The 16,364-nt window shown below is 44.6% G+C and overlaps 1 protein-coding gene across 2 annotated transcripts in view; it reads left to right on the forward strand.

Moving 5' to 3' along the window:
- The window catches only part of CFAP61 (cilia and flagella associated protein 61), a 208,535-nt gene that overhangs the window by 55,113 nt on the left and 137,058 nt on the right, over window positions 1-16,364 (forward strand). For both annotated transcript variants that reach the window (XM_019544070.1, XM_019544071.1), the window contains 4 exons: window positions 2,617-2,756; window positions 11,060-11,186; window positions 11,594-11,671; window positions 15,428-15,634. In XM_019544070.1, coding sequence (XP_019399615.1) covers window positions 2,617-2,756; window positions 11,060-11,186; window positions 11,594-11,671; window positions 15,428-15,634 — 552 coding nt within the window. The remainder of the gene's footprint in view (window positions 1-2,616; window positions 2,757-11,059; window positions 11,187-11,593; window positions 11,672-15,427; window positions 15,635-16,364) is intronic.

Genomic DNA, 16,364 nt, shown 5'->3' on the forward strand with positions numbered 1-16,364 from the left:
GCTATTGAACATGAGCAGTGCTGCTGAAGAAAAAGTTTGTTCTACCTTTGGCAGGTTCTTGAAAGTGTATATAGTGCATGTCAGATGCTTTTTGCCTGCATTCTGCAGGGGCTCTTTTTCTAGAAGTTTTGCCTGGTAGAGAAGCGATCTTGTTTTAAAAGCAGACCAGCTTTGAGGGAAAACAAAGAGAAACAACCTGTAGTTCCTATAAATATCAGTATGTTCCTAACCTCAAGAATTCAGGAAGACCTAATCTAAAGATCAGCATTAAAGGTAATATGCATTAATATGATACCAGAAAATTGTCTCTAGTTAAGCCAGTAACTTGTTTACTGCGAAAAATAAACATAATAGACAGATTGCAGCTTCCAACAATAATTCCTCCTGCCCTATGCAAATCACTGGGTCACACCTACCCATTTCATCCAACAAAGTTCTTTGTTTCTTGTAACACATGGTCTGAAGAAAGTGTCAGGCACTAAAATTCCAGACACACAGCCTTTTAAAACAGTCTTGGGGAAACTCATTATATTTTTCTCTTGACAAAGTGCCTTAGAAAAATCAAGCAATACTCATACTACAATAAACATTTGAAAAAGCTAATCTAACCTGGAGGCTGCATTTATGTTGTGCTTCTCCACTCCTGTTAAGATGGAAATCCTAGTGCAATCTTAACTGTAGTGACTCTACTCACTAGTATACTGCAGTGCCACATTAGGGTGAGGAAGGAGCAAGTGATACAGATTTGAGGTTCTTTGAACCAGGTGCTCCCAATATGCGAGTGCTCCCATTTATCTGTTAATTTTAATTTTCAAAATGCTCTAAAATCCACATGCAAAGTGAAATTATTTTGAAAAGTAGCATTTCACGGAAAGGGCTGGGTAGATTTTGTAACTAAGTACAGACATTCAAAAAGCCAGAGGTTGAATCAATTCAGTTTTTGTGGGTTAGTGAAAACCAGCAGGCTGAGGGGGAAGGGAGGTTTAACCCCTCCAACCCCCAGCTGCACAGGACCCCGGCTTGCCTACGAGGGGAGGGAGCCCCTGCCAGGCCCCTTCCCCCTCCCTGCTTCGGCAGAGTGTGGGGGGCATGGCCACGCCTTAGCATGGGATTTGCATGCTGAGGCAGGGAGGCCGTCCTTGGCCCCAGACCCAGAGTTTGCCTGGGGGAGGGCAACCCCTGCCAGGCTTTTGCGCCCCAACCAGTTGAGCTCCAGCAGCAAGTGGGGGAAAATCCTGGGAGGGGCTGCTTCACCCCCATTAGGCAGACTCTGGCTGTGGTCCAGGGCTGGGTTTCCTACTCCCACACCTTTCTCAGCCAGCTTGAGCAGTAGTAGTGCTCCAGGTAGGGACCGGAGAGGCAGGGCCAACCTTGCACTGCTGGAGCAGACAGCACAGCACAGCCAAGGGCTGCAAAGCATCCTGGGATGCTGGGGAACTTGAACCAGGAAGGGGTCTGTGACAGAAGTTCCATAAGCTGGTTTGGCCTAAATCAATTAAGTCTGGTACTACATACAACCAGGTTTATCTTAAACCAGTTTCAGCCATTTGAAAGTGGTTTATGTGCACTGAATTTCTGTTGTGTTACTGGGAAAAGGGAAAATTGAGCACCAGTTGGGATAAATGAATCAGTTCACTCTTGTTAAAACTATTGTGTCAGGCTATTTTCGTCTGTTTGAGATGTTCATATCCATTGGAAATCGTTCATAACTCTGTAGTTATAATTTACACTGCTGCAGTCCTCCTGTACTGCAGAAGAATACCTGGGAGTAGAGTACAGAGTTGTATGCTCCCTTCTACTCCCATATGTTGTCTCCAGCTGGTAGATGTGCTCCCCACAATTCATTAGTTACTTCCATCCAGCCTCACTAGTATCCTCAGCTCTAGGAGGAGTTATGGAGACCCAGAAGGAAGGCAGAGCTGACAGCTGAGTGGCAGAGAATGCATTTCAAGAAGCCTTGCATATTTCTCTCCCTGCCACCCCTTCTTCTAGAAAAATCTAGGGAAATTCATTGGTCCAAAATGCTATTGATTCCAAGTAGTACTAACCAGAAGTGCCATGTATCATGGTCCTATACTTTACTTTTCTGAAAGCCAAGAATTAAAGTAAAGGAAAGCAAACTTAAACCTCTAACAACCAGGATGTAAAAAGTGATATATACACCAGTTCTCCCTCACAACCTTACTTCTGCCTGCTTTTCAGCAATGCCCCAACCTATCCTTAACCGACTGCACAGCATCCTTTCCATTTGGATGATATGAAACAAAGTGAGGAAGTGCTATGTTGGTAAAGCAAGATAAAATGTAAGAGCCTGTCCTCACTAAGGGAAGAGTGGTGTTTTAGAGGCCCGGATGATAAGCTTGAACTGAAAGTCTCTCTTCTGTTATCAAGTTTGTAGTAGCTTATAAAGTTCTATATGTGGCTCACCCATGACTTGAAGAACAGGCACTATACACCAAGTGAGAGCAATATGGGTAATTTTATGTGGTTCCAGCAATATGGGTAAATTTTAAATGTGGCTCTACATACAAAAAAGTCAATCTTAAGCCTAAGTGGAAACCTTTTTTCATAGCTGTTAAAATCACTAATACTTGTATTCTTTATAAATCTTTCCAGGACAAAGATTTTTGCATCATCACTGTGCCTCATCTTGTGCCAGAATTTCTGCTAATCCAGAATTTTGTCCGAGTTGTTCCTTTCAGAAACTCTACACTTGACCAGGAGCTCTATGTGTTTCATCGGGCAGGACTGCTCAAGTTAGTACAATGCTTTTATATGACACAGTATAGCAACTAAAAAGTACCATAGAGGTAAGACAAAGGCGACTTTTAATTTAAAATTCAATCATTTGTAACTTTCTTCAGTGACACTACAAATGGGAAATTGTTACCGTCCCTTGTGCCTACGCCCTCCAGCCTTTGCACCTCGCCTTCCTCCAAGCAGCCTCACCCTTTCACCCCCTGCAGCCTCTGTCCCCCCGCCTCTCCCCCCACCACCTACCCTTGCTCCAATACTGGTGGGCTCCAGCCTGGAGCACAGAACACAGTCGCAGCCCAGCCCTGTAGCAGCAGGGTCGGGGTAGGAGTGAGGGCCAGAGCCAGGGCTATGGCTGCAGCAGATGCCTGCCCCCTTCCCCCCCCCACCTTGTACTCAATTCCAAGACAAGGGGATTTTTTCTCCATGTTAAATGGGGGTAAGAGGAGACTCACCTTGGAATCAGATACCTCTGGTCATTTAGAATCATGGTCACATCTTGAGGCTCTGCTTCATTTAATTTAAGAGAACTCAGGTGTTTAGGAAGCTTACCTGAAAGCAACTATAAAGTATATCTTGTCTGAAAAACTCAGCTCTTTTTCAGTAGGTAAGACCCAAATCTAGTTTGGTTATGTAGGTTTCTACTGCTGGCATAGGGATGCCTAGAACCTAGCTACCTTGCTCCAGGAAGTGATCCAATGGGGCCAGGGCTAGACACTGAGGTTTCTTGTAGTCGGGAGATTTTGGCATTTCTGAAGTGCAATCCAGAAAGCCCATAGGAAATGCTAAGCATACATGTTTGTTTGAACTCCAGCCCCTATCAGGATCTTAAGTATCTGTACATTAGATAGCTTGGTTCACTTGCAGTCTGTAAGATCTACTCCTGCTTTGGAAAACAGATGCCTAAATGACCCATGCTAGTCATGTTCTCAGTAATACCATAGCATGGAAGTGACCAATCTGCAGCATGGGTACCACAAGTGGCATGGGCAGCCTGTGTGAGTGGCACAGGGCAGACTGGGGAGTGGCAGGCAGCACAGGAGCAGATAGAGCAAGGAGCAAAAAGAAGTGCAGCAGATCAGGTAAGAAGCACAGGGCAGGGAGTAGAAAGCAGAGCAGCAGATTGGGTAGATGAAAGGGATCAGAGTGGCACTCAGGAAGGGTGTGGTGCTTATTTTCTGCCATGCCTGCCAAAGAGGTTGACACCCACTGCCTTAAGGATTTGAACACTTACCCTAGGAGTAGAAGATCTGTTTTTCTGCCTCTCCTCAGCCTGTGGGGATTCAAACCCACTTCTGTCAGCTCCCTTTTGAGTGCCCTCACCACCTGGCTACAGAATAATCAGGAGTAGAAGGGGTACTCTACATACCTCCTGTTGAAGATGAGTTCTTTGACCTGTATTATACAAGAGGTCAAATTAAATGACCCTTATGGTCCCTTCTGGCCTTAAATTCCATACATCTCTATGAAAACATCTCTTTAGCTGCTATCCTGCAGCATGCCTCTGCTTCAAGTGCCTTGCTGCACTTCTTTGCTGCCTGCTTACTGCATTATTCATATCTTTCCAATTTTCGTCAAAGCCTGCATACCTTTTGAAGTAACATGTTTCTAAAACACACAGCTGTGGACAATGTTAACTTTATTGCTAAGCATCCATTACCTTATTTACCTTGAATTTTGTGTTTTGTAGTGCTCTAAACTTTACTGTTTTCTGAGACACTGGCAAATTTGCAGTGACCTTGAGTCTTGGAATCATGGTTTATTCTGCCTGTCTTGCTGCTTAGCATGATAAGGTTTCCTGATATGATTTTAGCTATGCGATTCATTGTCTTCTGCCACTTCGTTAGTGTAAAAGAGCTGCACTAGGTCTATAGCTTTCCTTAGGGGGCTAGTACATCCTGTTCTTCAGTGGATTTATTAACTTGACTGCATGTTGAATAATTTTCACCATCGCATTTCCATTTTGAACTTGTACTTGGTCACCTCAGGTGATATAGTCATAATTCATGCAGTAACTGGACAGCTACTCTTGGTCAAAGTGGATGTTTCTTTCCACACCATGACATTTAGGCATCTTTGTATTCGTAATGTACCTCTTTCCTATTTATGGCTGGCCACAGGGGAAATAATTGAAGTAAATACCAGTCATCTCCATCACAGCTGATTAGCAATTCAACAGTGAGATTGGTAAGCCACAGGTTCTTTGATATTTTGATGAAAAGTAACATTTTCAAGGTTCTGTATATGTTGTGTGCTGTCCAGGTGGTGTAGATGTTTCCATGAAAGCATGAGAGTTCAGTCATCAGTGAACTTTTCTCAAACTCCTTCCAGGAGCTGAGGAGGCTGAGAGGAATCAGACTGTCATTGGGTTCTTCTGAAGAGTGTGGAAACCAAATACCTAAATTAGTTTGTGATTAAAGTCCCCAAGATCATAAAAGTTAAAGAAGAAGCCAGTTGAGGATAGTGGGAAGTTTCTGAAGAACATAAAATTTAAAGTGCAACAGCTGACACTCCCTGACGTAAAGGCAAAATATCAAAAGTAAAAGATCAATGTATTCTAGTTGCACCATTAGCTTTTAACAGACATGTGAATGGAGAGGGAGTCATATAAAATGGATTAAAAGAAAAAGCAGGGAATAAATAAAGGGGGAATGTAAAGACATGAAAGGACAAAATCAGAGAGAGAATGGCAAAGGCATAAAATGAGATACTGATTAGCAAAGGTTGTAAAAGGAATAAGAAAAAGTATTAAGCACACAAAAAGCAACAGTACGGCAAATGGAAGTGTAGGTCTGCTACTTGACAGGGAAGGAGAACAAATAACAGATGACAAGGCAAAGGCTGAAATGCTTAATGGATACTTTCCTTCAATTTTCAGTAAAAAGCATAATAATAATAATAGGGCTTCTGAGCAGTCAAAGGAATTGGGCTTCAGGAGTGGGTTAATTCCTCCCTGGGAAAGAAATGAGCATACATAGACCTAAGATATGCTTTACTAGCCATTCGTACTCACAATAGACCTGATTTTTTGTTAAGCATCCTCCATTTTTTGCAGGTGCTATTTTATTCATGCCAAAAAATTGCTTCCTGTAGTTAATTGTGGATACGAATGCCACCTCTTGTCTATCTAACTGTCTGATTTGCTTAAGCAGATTTATGAATATAAATATGTTATATAGAGGTAAATGAAGCTAAGGAGCTGAGGAGTCAAGATAACATGATTGAGGACTATGGGGCTGGCTTGGTTTGCTGCTTTACTGTCTTGTGTGCTGCTCCATGGCTCCCTATTTGATCCTGTGTTTAATTGAGTATATAGAAATGTGTTAAAAATAGTCTGAGTTGAAGTTTATGTAAAACTCAATACGTGTATAGTTCAGCAGTTAGAAAAACTTAATTACAGTTTTAATTTGAAGTGCATGCTTGCAGTCTAATACAACCTTTAGATGCCTCAAGCTAACAAACAGACATGTTGAAATAGTTCAAAGTTTAGGTCCATGATTTTCCTGGCAAAATTCAGATTGAAGGCAGTAATATTTTTTTAAAAAGATATTAGCATTATTTTTGGTAACTTGGAAATGTTTCAGTAATATTTTATGAAACATAAATGTAAGAATAATGCACTACAGTTTAAACTGAAAAAATGGGAAACAGGATCGGCTATATCCATGGTATAAAGTAAGAAGCTTAGTTAACTTTGGGCAAGAAATCTTCATTGGGATTTTTTTTATCTCAGTGTAAACTCAATGAACCAAAGCTACCATCCAACCTTGAGTGTTTGAGCCTTACTTAATCGAAGCACTTGATTTATGAAGGTCAGGCCTAACCCCTTCCTGTCGAGGTCTGAATGAAGCTTACATAGCAGGGAACAGGGGAAAGAGTCACAGCTGGTGTAAATTATCATGGCTCCACTTAAATGAAGAGATATGACAAATTACACCCACTGAAGATCTGCCCCCAGGTCACTGACTGGAGCTGCATAGGTTTTTAGTCTTACATACCCTTTGTGCCAGCTTATCAGCTCTGGATTATTACAGGCTTCACATTGCACAGCTAACACCTGCTTTTAGGCTCATGGGATTGCACAGGTAACAGCCTCTGTCAGCTTCCCAATGGGCTTTGTCAATTCCTTCATGTAGACTTAATCATCTAGAGTTTCTAAGACATAGAGGTGTTTTGCCCCCTGAGTTTACAGACCCCTGTGCTTCAACAGCATGGTTTGTAAATTCCAGCAATTGAATAGCAATGCTTTTAGCTACTTAGTAGTGCATGCAATACCTCTCCCCTCTTTCCCTCAATTATTAAACTAATACAAAGTCTATGAGCATTATTGAGACCTGTTCTAGGTCCTTGAGAACAGGGAACCAATGACAGCCAGGAATTCTTTAATCCATTGCCAAATCATAAGACTTAACGCCTCTCTTTTGGACAGAGGCTTGACAACCATGATCCATGTGTTCATCATCATCATCATCATCACCTGCTGGACTGACTACTGGAAATGCCCCGGAGATTATTCTAAGTGCCCTGTACCTAGCCTATTAGTCAAGGCTCATCAAACTCCATCTTTCCAACATATAGCAGCTTGCATCTGCTAAGTGGAACTAATTGTAGGGATACCCCTATTGGCTCCCCTTTCATTTTAGTGTTCATTTCATTGTCTAAGTCCTAACTCTTAAAGGTCTTCAAGGACTGGAGCAAGGCTTCTCTAGCATCTGTCTAGCATTCTCCATCTTTAGTAATCTAAATGGGCTGTACCGGTACTCCTCACGTAATGTTGTCCTGGTTAACGTTGGTTCATTATTTCATTGCTGATCTGTTAGAGAACATGTTTGTTTAAAGTCATGCAATGTTCGATTATAACATTGTTTGGCTGCCACCTGCTAGTAGCTAACTACTGTGATGTAATTGGATTCACTTAACTTTGTTTCACTTAAAGTCAATTTTTTCAAGAACATAACTATAATGTTAAGCGAAGAGTAGCTGTACTTATCTGGAGCACAGACACTAGAAGAGGCCAAAATGAATCTAATAAGAGCTACAGTCACTTTTGGTGCTGGGAAGTATACAGCATGATACCAAAGGAGAAGAGAATAGCATTTATTCAGGCCATCTTCACCATAGATTGTAAACAACACCTTTTATATCACTGTTTACCAGCTCTAATAGAAGCTATGACAATGATTAAACAAAATAATAATTTCAAGGGATGATACCTAAGGAAGATGAGAAGACCCTACTGTAACACTGAGGATATTGAAATTCACTGTTTACATTAGCAAATTAACAACATGAAAAGCTCATAATTTGGAACCATCATGACTACATCACTCCAACCCTACTAAGAAACTAAGAATAGATGGAAAATGTTCTGCACTCTTACCCATGCTTTCTGCTTTCAGCACTAGTACAACCTAATTTTCTGTTCTGTTTAGAGCAGGGGTGGGCAAAATGGTGGATCTGGCCAGCGGCCAGACTCCATTTCCCAGCAGCTCCTGCTTGTATCACTGTAGCTGGTTTCCATGGAGACCCCAGGAACAGTGGTACTGTGACAGCTGGGGGCCAGGGTTTCCATAGAGACTGGCCCCAGCGGCAGTGGCAGGGTGTGCAGCTGGGTGGGTGTGGTAGCAAGTCACCCCCACAGGCTCCTGAAGGGGAGAAGGCAGTCCCCACGGGCCCCGAACCCCACAAACATCTCCTCTGTGGGGGAAACTTACCTCCAAGGGCTCAGCTGGAGCCAGAGAAGAAATTGTGTCCACAGCCGTGCGAGCCGGCATTATGCCAGCTGTTTAATCAGCTGTTCCCCGGACAGGGAAAAGCCGAGCCAATCGCGGTGGCCGTTCTGGCCACTTCAGGAAGATTTTAAAGCCCCACTGGAACTCAGGGGGTGGAGAGAGCAAGGGAGCTCACTGGCATGGAGCATGTCAGACGTGCTGGGGCTTCTGGAGCAGGCAGGAGCAGTACAGCCGGCTCAATGCCAGCAGGCATAGCAAGGGAAGCAATTGAGTCCCCTGCAGCAGGCTGGGATGAAGGAGGCAACTCCACATCCCTCTCCTCCCCAGCTGTCTATTTTTTCTGACAAACAAGAATAGGAGCAGAACCAGAAGCACCCTACTCGGAGGCACTGAAGCAGGTGCCAGCCGACTCAAGTCCAGCTTGCGGGTCTCTGCAGCGGAAAGGCTACCCATTGGGGCAGCCTGACAGGTCCCCGACAGGACCCACGCTGACACGGGTTCCCCCTAGGCAAGCAGGGGTTGATTGAGTATGACCAAACCACACTGTTGGCACCAGTCTGGTTGGCGAGTGGATGGGGTATAGGGGAAGCAGAGCCCCGTGGAACATCACACCTGAACTGTGAGTACTACCGTCCCCAAGGGTCCCCCAGAAAGAAGATCTCCACTGAACCCTCCCTTTATCCAATAACACCAAGTTGTGGCAGGCGAGTTGAGGGGAGGTGCTCTGCGCCAAATGGATAGTACACCACTCTGGGAACCCCCACTCAAGGCACCTTTCATCACAGTGGGGAGCTGCTCTGTGGTCAGGGCTGGGATCTTGCAGTAGTGACAGCATGGTCCAGAGCTGGGGCAGATGCAATGCACTGCCTGCATGTCCCTACCCAGGGTGTGTGGGCAGCCGATTGCAGCTCTGCCCCAGCTCCAGACCGTGCTGTCACTGCTGCAAGATCCCACTACTGGAGTAGCTTCCTGCCCAACACTGCTGGGACTGGTCTCCATAGAAATCCTGACCCCATGCTGTCAGTCTTGCTGCTGGGGTGTCCATGGAAACTGGCTGCAGTGACTTTGGCATGGGGTGCTAAGAAATGAAGTCTGCCACAGGCCTAATCCAGCCTGTGGACTGGACTTTGCCTGCCCCTCGTTTGGACCCTTGTAACAGACCAAAATCCTGGTTACTGTTACTGCATTGTACCCCTGCAAGTATCTCATGCTTCCTGCCTGTTACGCCCTCCTCTTGTTTGTATATTCACTGTTTGATCTAATGTTCCAAATGAATCTGTTTCTTTTAACTCTTGATTCAGCAGTCATAGGTTAGGTTTAAGGCCTGTTGTTTTAACATTCAATTGAAAAGAAATGTAACCTTCCAACAGTTTTTGTTTGGAATGTAATAAGAATTTTGTTTGAGCAAGTTAGATATGTTCTTCATTTTGGTTATCCATCTGAGGCCCCAATCCAGTAAACACTTACATGTGCGCAGGAAAACCTCATCAGTTCAATATCATATAGTTCAAGGTATTGACTACTTCAAAGCTATTGTCATTCCCCAGCTGAAAAGATAGGTTTCTACATGCTTTATGATATAGACAATATGAAATACAGCTTCTTTGAAATTTGAAGACATTTTCTGGTCCATTGAACCATAACCCCCTGAAAACAGTTTGGCAGATCCAGGGGTTAGTGGGATTGGCAGCATTTTGGTGCAATCAGGGGCCTTAGTGGGTCTATGGAAGATGGGGGGCATTGGTGGGATCGGGGTCAGTGTTGGAGGGATCAGAAGTGGCTTGGCAGGATTAGAAGTTGGATCGGGGTCATTTGGTGGAGTGGGGGTTGGTGAGATTGGGGGTAGTTTGGCAGAAATGGGTTAGTGGGTCTGCAGGCATGGCAAGAGTTTGGCAGGATTAGGGGTGGTTTTGTGGGATCAGGGATGGCAGGGCCACAGGGGAGTTAGGTGTGCTTGGGAGGGGTTGGCAGGACAGTTCAACACTTAGATGTACCTAACTCTATCTAGGTGAACTAAGATAGTCTGTGGGTGAACTAAGTCTGTATGTACCCGTAGTAATTTGGATAATTCAAACCCATTTATTTCCAAGTCAGTAGTTTTGGTCCCTTGCATTTCAAATTAACAAGGTTTTCCTGTATTTAACTTTAAATATTTAGTAGTAGCTGTGGTGGGAGTGGAGCTGTGACATAATCATCTAAGAATGTAGATATATAATTAGTTTATCAATACTGCAAATGACCTGGTCAGTAATGTGACACTATTGTGAAGGGGTTCGCTAGATTTTCCTGTATGGATGCATTGCAGGGGGCTGTATGGGGAAAAAACAAACCAGGAAGCAGTACAATAACTCTGGATTAGAATATCCCAACACCAAGTTTTCCGCATGTCCTTATGTGACATTTTATATAAATAATGTAATGTATTTTATGTATTTGAAATAATTTGCATGGATGCACTCATTTTAGCTGTAAAAAAACTGTGTGGATGTAGTGTTCACAGACTGTTAGACTTCATAAATGAAATCTTTTATTTGTCAGCAGAGCAGGCTTTTCATGCCTGTATTCTCTAATAGGTCATTTAATGTAAGAAGAGCGACAACCAGTGATCTACCTGCTGTTGAAATGCTCATTAAAACCCTTGACTTGAATAAAAGTATACTAGATGACTTAAGGATCTTCACTCTGGCTCGCAGAGATCCAGTGAGTACATGCTGCAGGGATTATATGTACATGTAGTTTTCCATTGTATTGTCCAAAATGAAACATACTATTTGCTAAAAAAAAAATCTTTCCCAGGGTTTAAATCTTTACCAGTGGAATCACTGGGGGATATGGAGATGACCCTGACTTCCATGAAAATAATGATCAGTCCCCTAAACTTCAGCATTGGTCTGCCTGTCCACAGTGGCCTGTCTTCATGGAACTCATTGCAGGACTGGGCTCTTGCTTGGAGAGGGGTTATTTAAGTGGGTAGCGTACAGAATGGCTAGCGGGAGTTTGTGTTGATCAGAAGTGTATCATTGAAATGCACAGTTAAGATCAGAATTCTAATATTGTGTTAATCAATGATCAGCATAGGTGTGCACATTTTGTTACTTGTCTTTCAGGATGGGACACCAGTCCAGGCATTTGTAGCAGAAGTTTTGGATCAAATAGTTGGTGTGTCTGTTGTCAGAAATGAAATGGTAACTCTCATTTGAACTTTTTTTTCATTCTCCCATTTGGGATGTGTCCTGAATTACCACAGTGAAATGTTGACTGTTTTATTATTTGTATTACATGAACGTGTCCAGAAACCACATCCAAGGCCATTTTTGCTTGGCACTATACAGAAAAATATTAGTGGAGGTCCCTGCTTCAAAGAGTTCAAAATCTAAGGATTAGTGTCCTCTTTTTGTGAAAGGGAAATTGAGGCACAGAGAACACCAAAAGTCTGCATGGAGCAGAGAATCGAGCCCAAATCTCTTGCAGCTTGGTCTGGTATCCTAACACAAGGCCATTCTTCCTCTAAGAAAGACTTGATTTTTTTTTTTTATCATGTTGCTACAACTGGGTGCATCTACATGTGCATTTAATGCAGGGGCAGGTAAAATATGGCTCATGGGCTGGATCCAGCCCACCAGGCCATTCTAACTGGCCCACGGGGCCCCCCAAAATTTTGAAAATTAATATTTATCTGCCCCTGGCTGTCTGTCAAAGATGACAGGAACCAAGGTGTTGCAGAGCACTCGGGTGCCCTGCGCCTAAAAGCAGAAATGGCTCAGGAGAGACCCATAGTGGTGAGAAGGGGGAGGCTCAACTGCCAGTCACCAGGGCAGCACAGGTGCTGGTTGCTAGGGGAACCAAGGGAATCAGCTGACAGGAAGGGGCAAGGCTTGGCCCCTTCTGAAGCCCAAGCATGAGGCCAGGAGGGCATTTCCCCTCTGGCGGCCATGGAGTGGGGAGCTCAGCCAGTGCAGAGATAAAGGAGAAGATAGATTGCAGGAGCATCCCCTGGTTTCTGCTATGAGTTGGAGTATTTTCCCGGTAGGGATAGAACGTGGTTTTGACTGGATGGTTTAGAGTTTATGTTGTAGCCCGGGGGCTTGAGTTTTCTGTTTGTAGTTTTATAAGACCGGAGCACCGGGTGAGGCTATAAGGCATCAGAGGAGGCCTCATAGGAGCTCCACGGTAGCATGGAGACCCTGGCACCATAGAGGGTGCAGCATTCAGGGTGCATTTGACCCCAGTCCCAGAGTGAGAGGGGGCAGTGAGGAGCCCCGGAGCCGAGACGGGGTAGTGAGGAGCCCTGGAGCCGAGAGGGGGTAGTGAGGAGCCCCAGAGCTGAGAGGGGGCAGTGAGGAGCCCCGGAGAAAGGGGGGGCAGAAGTAAAGAAGAGGGCCAAGGCATAGGGCAAACCCTGTCAAGTACCATCTGCAAGTCTTGGGCTGCGGTGTAGGGGAGGAAAAGGAGCCGCAGATAGCGCCCCCTGACACCGGGCATATAAAGTGGGCAGCCTCCCGCTGATTACATCACTCAATCAATTAAGATCAAGCCATGGCAGGCGAGTAAGCAGGCAGTTAGCCCAAGACAGGAAGGTGGAGCCACCAATAGAAAGGCTCCAGTGAGATACTCCTGTCACACAGGGGCAGTAGGGCCCAGGGGGAGCCAATGGCAGGATTAAGCAGCCAGAGTAGCATGGCTGGCCTGGCCCAGCCCCAGCCCCAGTCCCAGCAGGAAGACTCTGCCTACCAGGGGCTTCTGGCCTGGGAACTTGGGGCTGTTCCTGCCTCCCGGCGCTGAGGGAAATACAGATAAGAATGGGAGGAGGGAGGCAGGGGAAGACTGCAGGTGATCGCCCCAGTCCTCAGGGCCAAGTTGGCTGCTGCAATCCCTGGCACTGCAGCCAGGAACCATGTAGTGCTGGAGCAGCTGGCCAGCATGGGGTGGGGAGTGGGAAAATGGCTGTGGCAAGTGGGGGAGGAAGGGGCAGTGAGTTGGTGCGTAGAGTGCAGCAACAACGATGGTAGAAGCATGGGGCATGGGCCAGCAGATGCTCAATGGAGCTGGTCTGGGTCCCCCTTCTCCTTATGCAAGCAGGGAGAGGGAGGAGCTGGGCAAACCCTCCCCCCCACACACTCAGAACCCCCCAAAACCCCATACCCCTCCACACATCCATATCCACACCCACATGCTTCCCCATACACACATGCCCCCACACCTATCCACCCCATCACAAACCCCATGCACACACCCACAAACCTATACCCACCCAATCACACCGTCCCACAACATACACAAATAAGGCTTCATTTTAAGCTATTATTCTATCACCTCTGTGTACACTACGCAAACACATATAAATCAGGACAAAAATACTTTTTAAGTGAAATTAATGAATGTTGTAGTATGTTTGATTTTTAGAATATAATTTGGTATTTTTGTGGTTCCAAGATGGCAAACTCCTTTGCTGAAAGGAATACTTCTGAGGGGTAAGGGGAGGGACTTCTGGTGGCAAAGGTCAGGGATTAGGGGGCGCAAGACGGTGACCAGTGTACAGGGCACCTGTCAAGAGGCAGGACTACCCATGTGGCTCTCGATGGCTTGCCAAAACTCAGTAAGCGGCCCTCTGCTCAAAATAATTGCCCACCCCTGTGTTAATGCAAGGCAATAAACTCCTGAGCAGTTGGAGCTGGAGTAAAGTACTCCTGGGCACAGCACCTACATATGTGCCCAGGACAACAGCAATTTGAGCCAGGGCAGAGCAGGCCTGGGTTGGCAGTGGATATGGTGAGGTCAGTCCGGGGCTCTGAGTGGCGGTGTTGGCAGAGGGGCTGGCTGGGGCATAAGGGTGCTGAAAGTGCAGAGCCATGTGGTTAGGTGGCAGGCAGGAGCCTGGCCCCTGGCTGGCTGGGCTGACCAGCACAATTTGCACCTGTGATCAGCATCTACACATGTGTTTAATTGCAGTAAATTACCCCAGTGTAAGATAGTGCTGTCCCCGACAGTGCTATTTTACACTGGTGTAAATTAGTTTACTGGAGTCTAATCCCATCACACAAGTAGATGGTGATGCTTTGCTCCGCAGCTAATTAATCTACTCTGCAGTAAAGTACATGTGTAGACATGGCCACTGTGTACTTTGGTTCCTATTTTTCAAAGTAGAAAAGGAATTTCCCCTTACATACTGAAAATGGTACTTGCACTCATCTAAAATCCACTTTTTAAAAATAGCTTCTCAGTACTGTGTCTCACTTATAAAACAGAAATTCATGTTTGTTTTTGGAGTAGAAAAATAAAATTGCAAGACGGGTAAGGAGAATAAATATTTTCTATTCTGTTTTACGCTGGTTGCAACAGATCAAAAACTTTCTCACCATTTTGCTTACTCTAAAAAGGCAAAAATATGGTTCTTTTTTGCAAGATTTTCAGTTTTTAAAATAAGGAGCAATCACCATTATTTTCAAAGATATCTTTTTATTTTGAATGCCTTGAGATGAGGGGTTGTCACAGCTACTTTAAGGTGCCTAAATTAGATGAATCCAAATATGAGGTTGAACCAGTCATTGCAAGGAATTCCTTGTAGAGCTTTTTTTTTCCTCTTGGCTTTATACATGGAAGAGGACAAGCTGTCACTCTGTGTCTGGAACCTTGTACAATAGAAAACTTTTTTTGCTAAATGTCCATTGAACAATGTCAGCGGCTCATGTAATTTAGAGACAGGGTCAGACACATTCCGTAGTAAATAAAGCCTGGAGAATTACAAAAAATAGCTTTTGATACAGAGGAAAGAATGTCAAGGCACATTTTGTAGCTGGTCATGAAAAGCTCTCGAGGTGGTCTTGCTTCTGTGTTCAAATTTAATCATTTAAAGAAATAGAAAGGCAGCCTCTTGGCACATCTTTTATTGTGAAAGCACAACTTTTCCCACCAGTGCTGATTCCAGACTTCTTATTTTGTAGGATATTGAATATATCCGTTCACATTACAACATTGAAGATTTTATTTACTTTAATCATCACCAGAAGGAAGAACATGGCCATCTTTACCACTTTGCTCTAAATCCCATATTCCATCATTATACCAAATATTTTTTGAAGGAGATCCTCCGCTTAGCCTACAAGTCTTGTCTTTATTACCCTATTTATCCACAGTCAGAAGAAGGCAAGGTAAAACCAAAAGACAATTATTTTATTTTAAAAATATTATGCTGTTGTGCGGTATACCTTTTTCTTCCTCCTCTCTCTCCCTCTTTGCCCTCCTCCTCCCTCTGACTGTGCAAACAACACCTTGTTCATCTCTCATGTAATCTGTATTTGTGTTGAAGGGATAGTGCTCTGACTATGCTGTTCCTGGCTATCACAATATGGGAATCATGCCTCAGTGAAGATAAGTGGGGCTACCTCACTTGCTTCAGGGGAGATGCCATTTACTTTTTGTCTATAAAGGCCTAATATTATTCCCCTCAGCTCCACTGATCAGGGGCTGCAGCCAAGGCTCTGCCATTTCCTATCTACTCCCAGTGTACCTGTTTTGGGAAGAAGTAGCAGGGATAGGAAATGTATTTGTTCCTTGCACACCAGAAGGTGACATCCAAATAACAAGCTCAGGTGTGGCTTTTACTCCATCTTTTGATCCATCATGGCTATATAGCTGAAGCACATTTCAAACATTAGCTGGGGAAATCTCCACTTAATGGTTGGAACACCTAAACTTAGCAATTGGAATGCCTAAAGTTTAGGTGCCTGGCTCCATGAACATAATCCAACTAGACTTGGCTTAGGCATCTAGGGTTCATACACAGTCCATCCACAAGAGAAGGTTAAGGGGGGACCTTGTGGCCTGCTACAAACTGGTCAGGGGGGATCAGCAGGTATTGGGGGAGTCCCTGTTCCCCCG

This window comes from Crocodylus porosus, unplaced genomic scaffold (genome assembly GCF_001723895.1).
Source record: "Crocodylus porosus isolate Cpor-Errol unplaced genomic scaffold, CroPor_comp1, whole genome shotgun sequence".
Taxonomy (NCBI): domain Eukaryota; kingdom Metazoa; phylum Chordata; order Crocodylia; family Crocodylidae; genus Crocodylus; species Crocodylus porosus.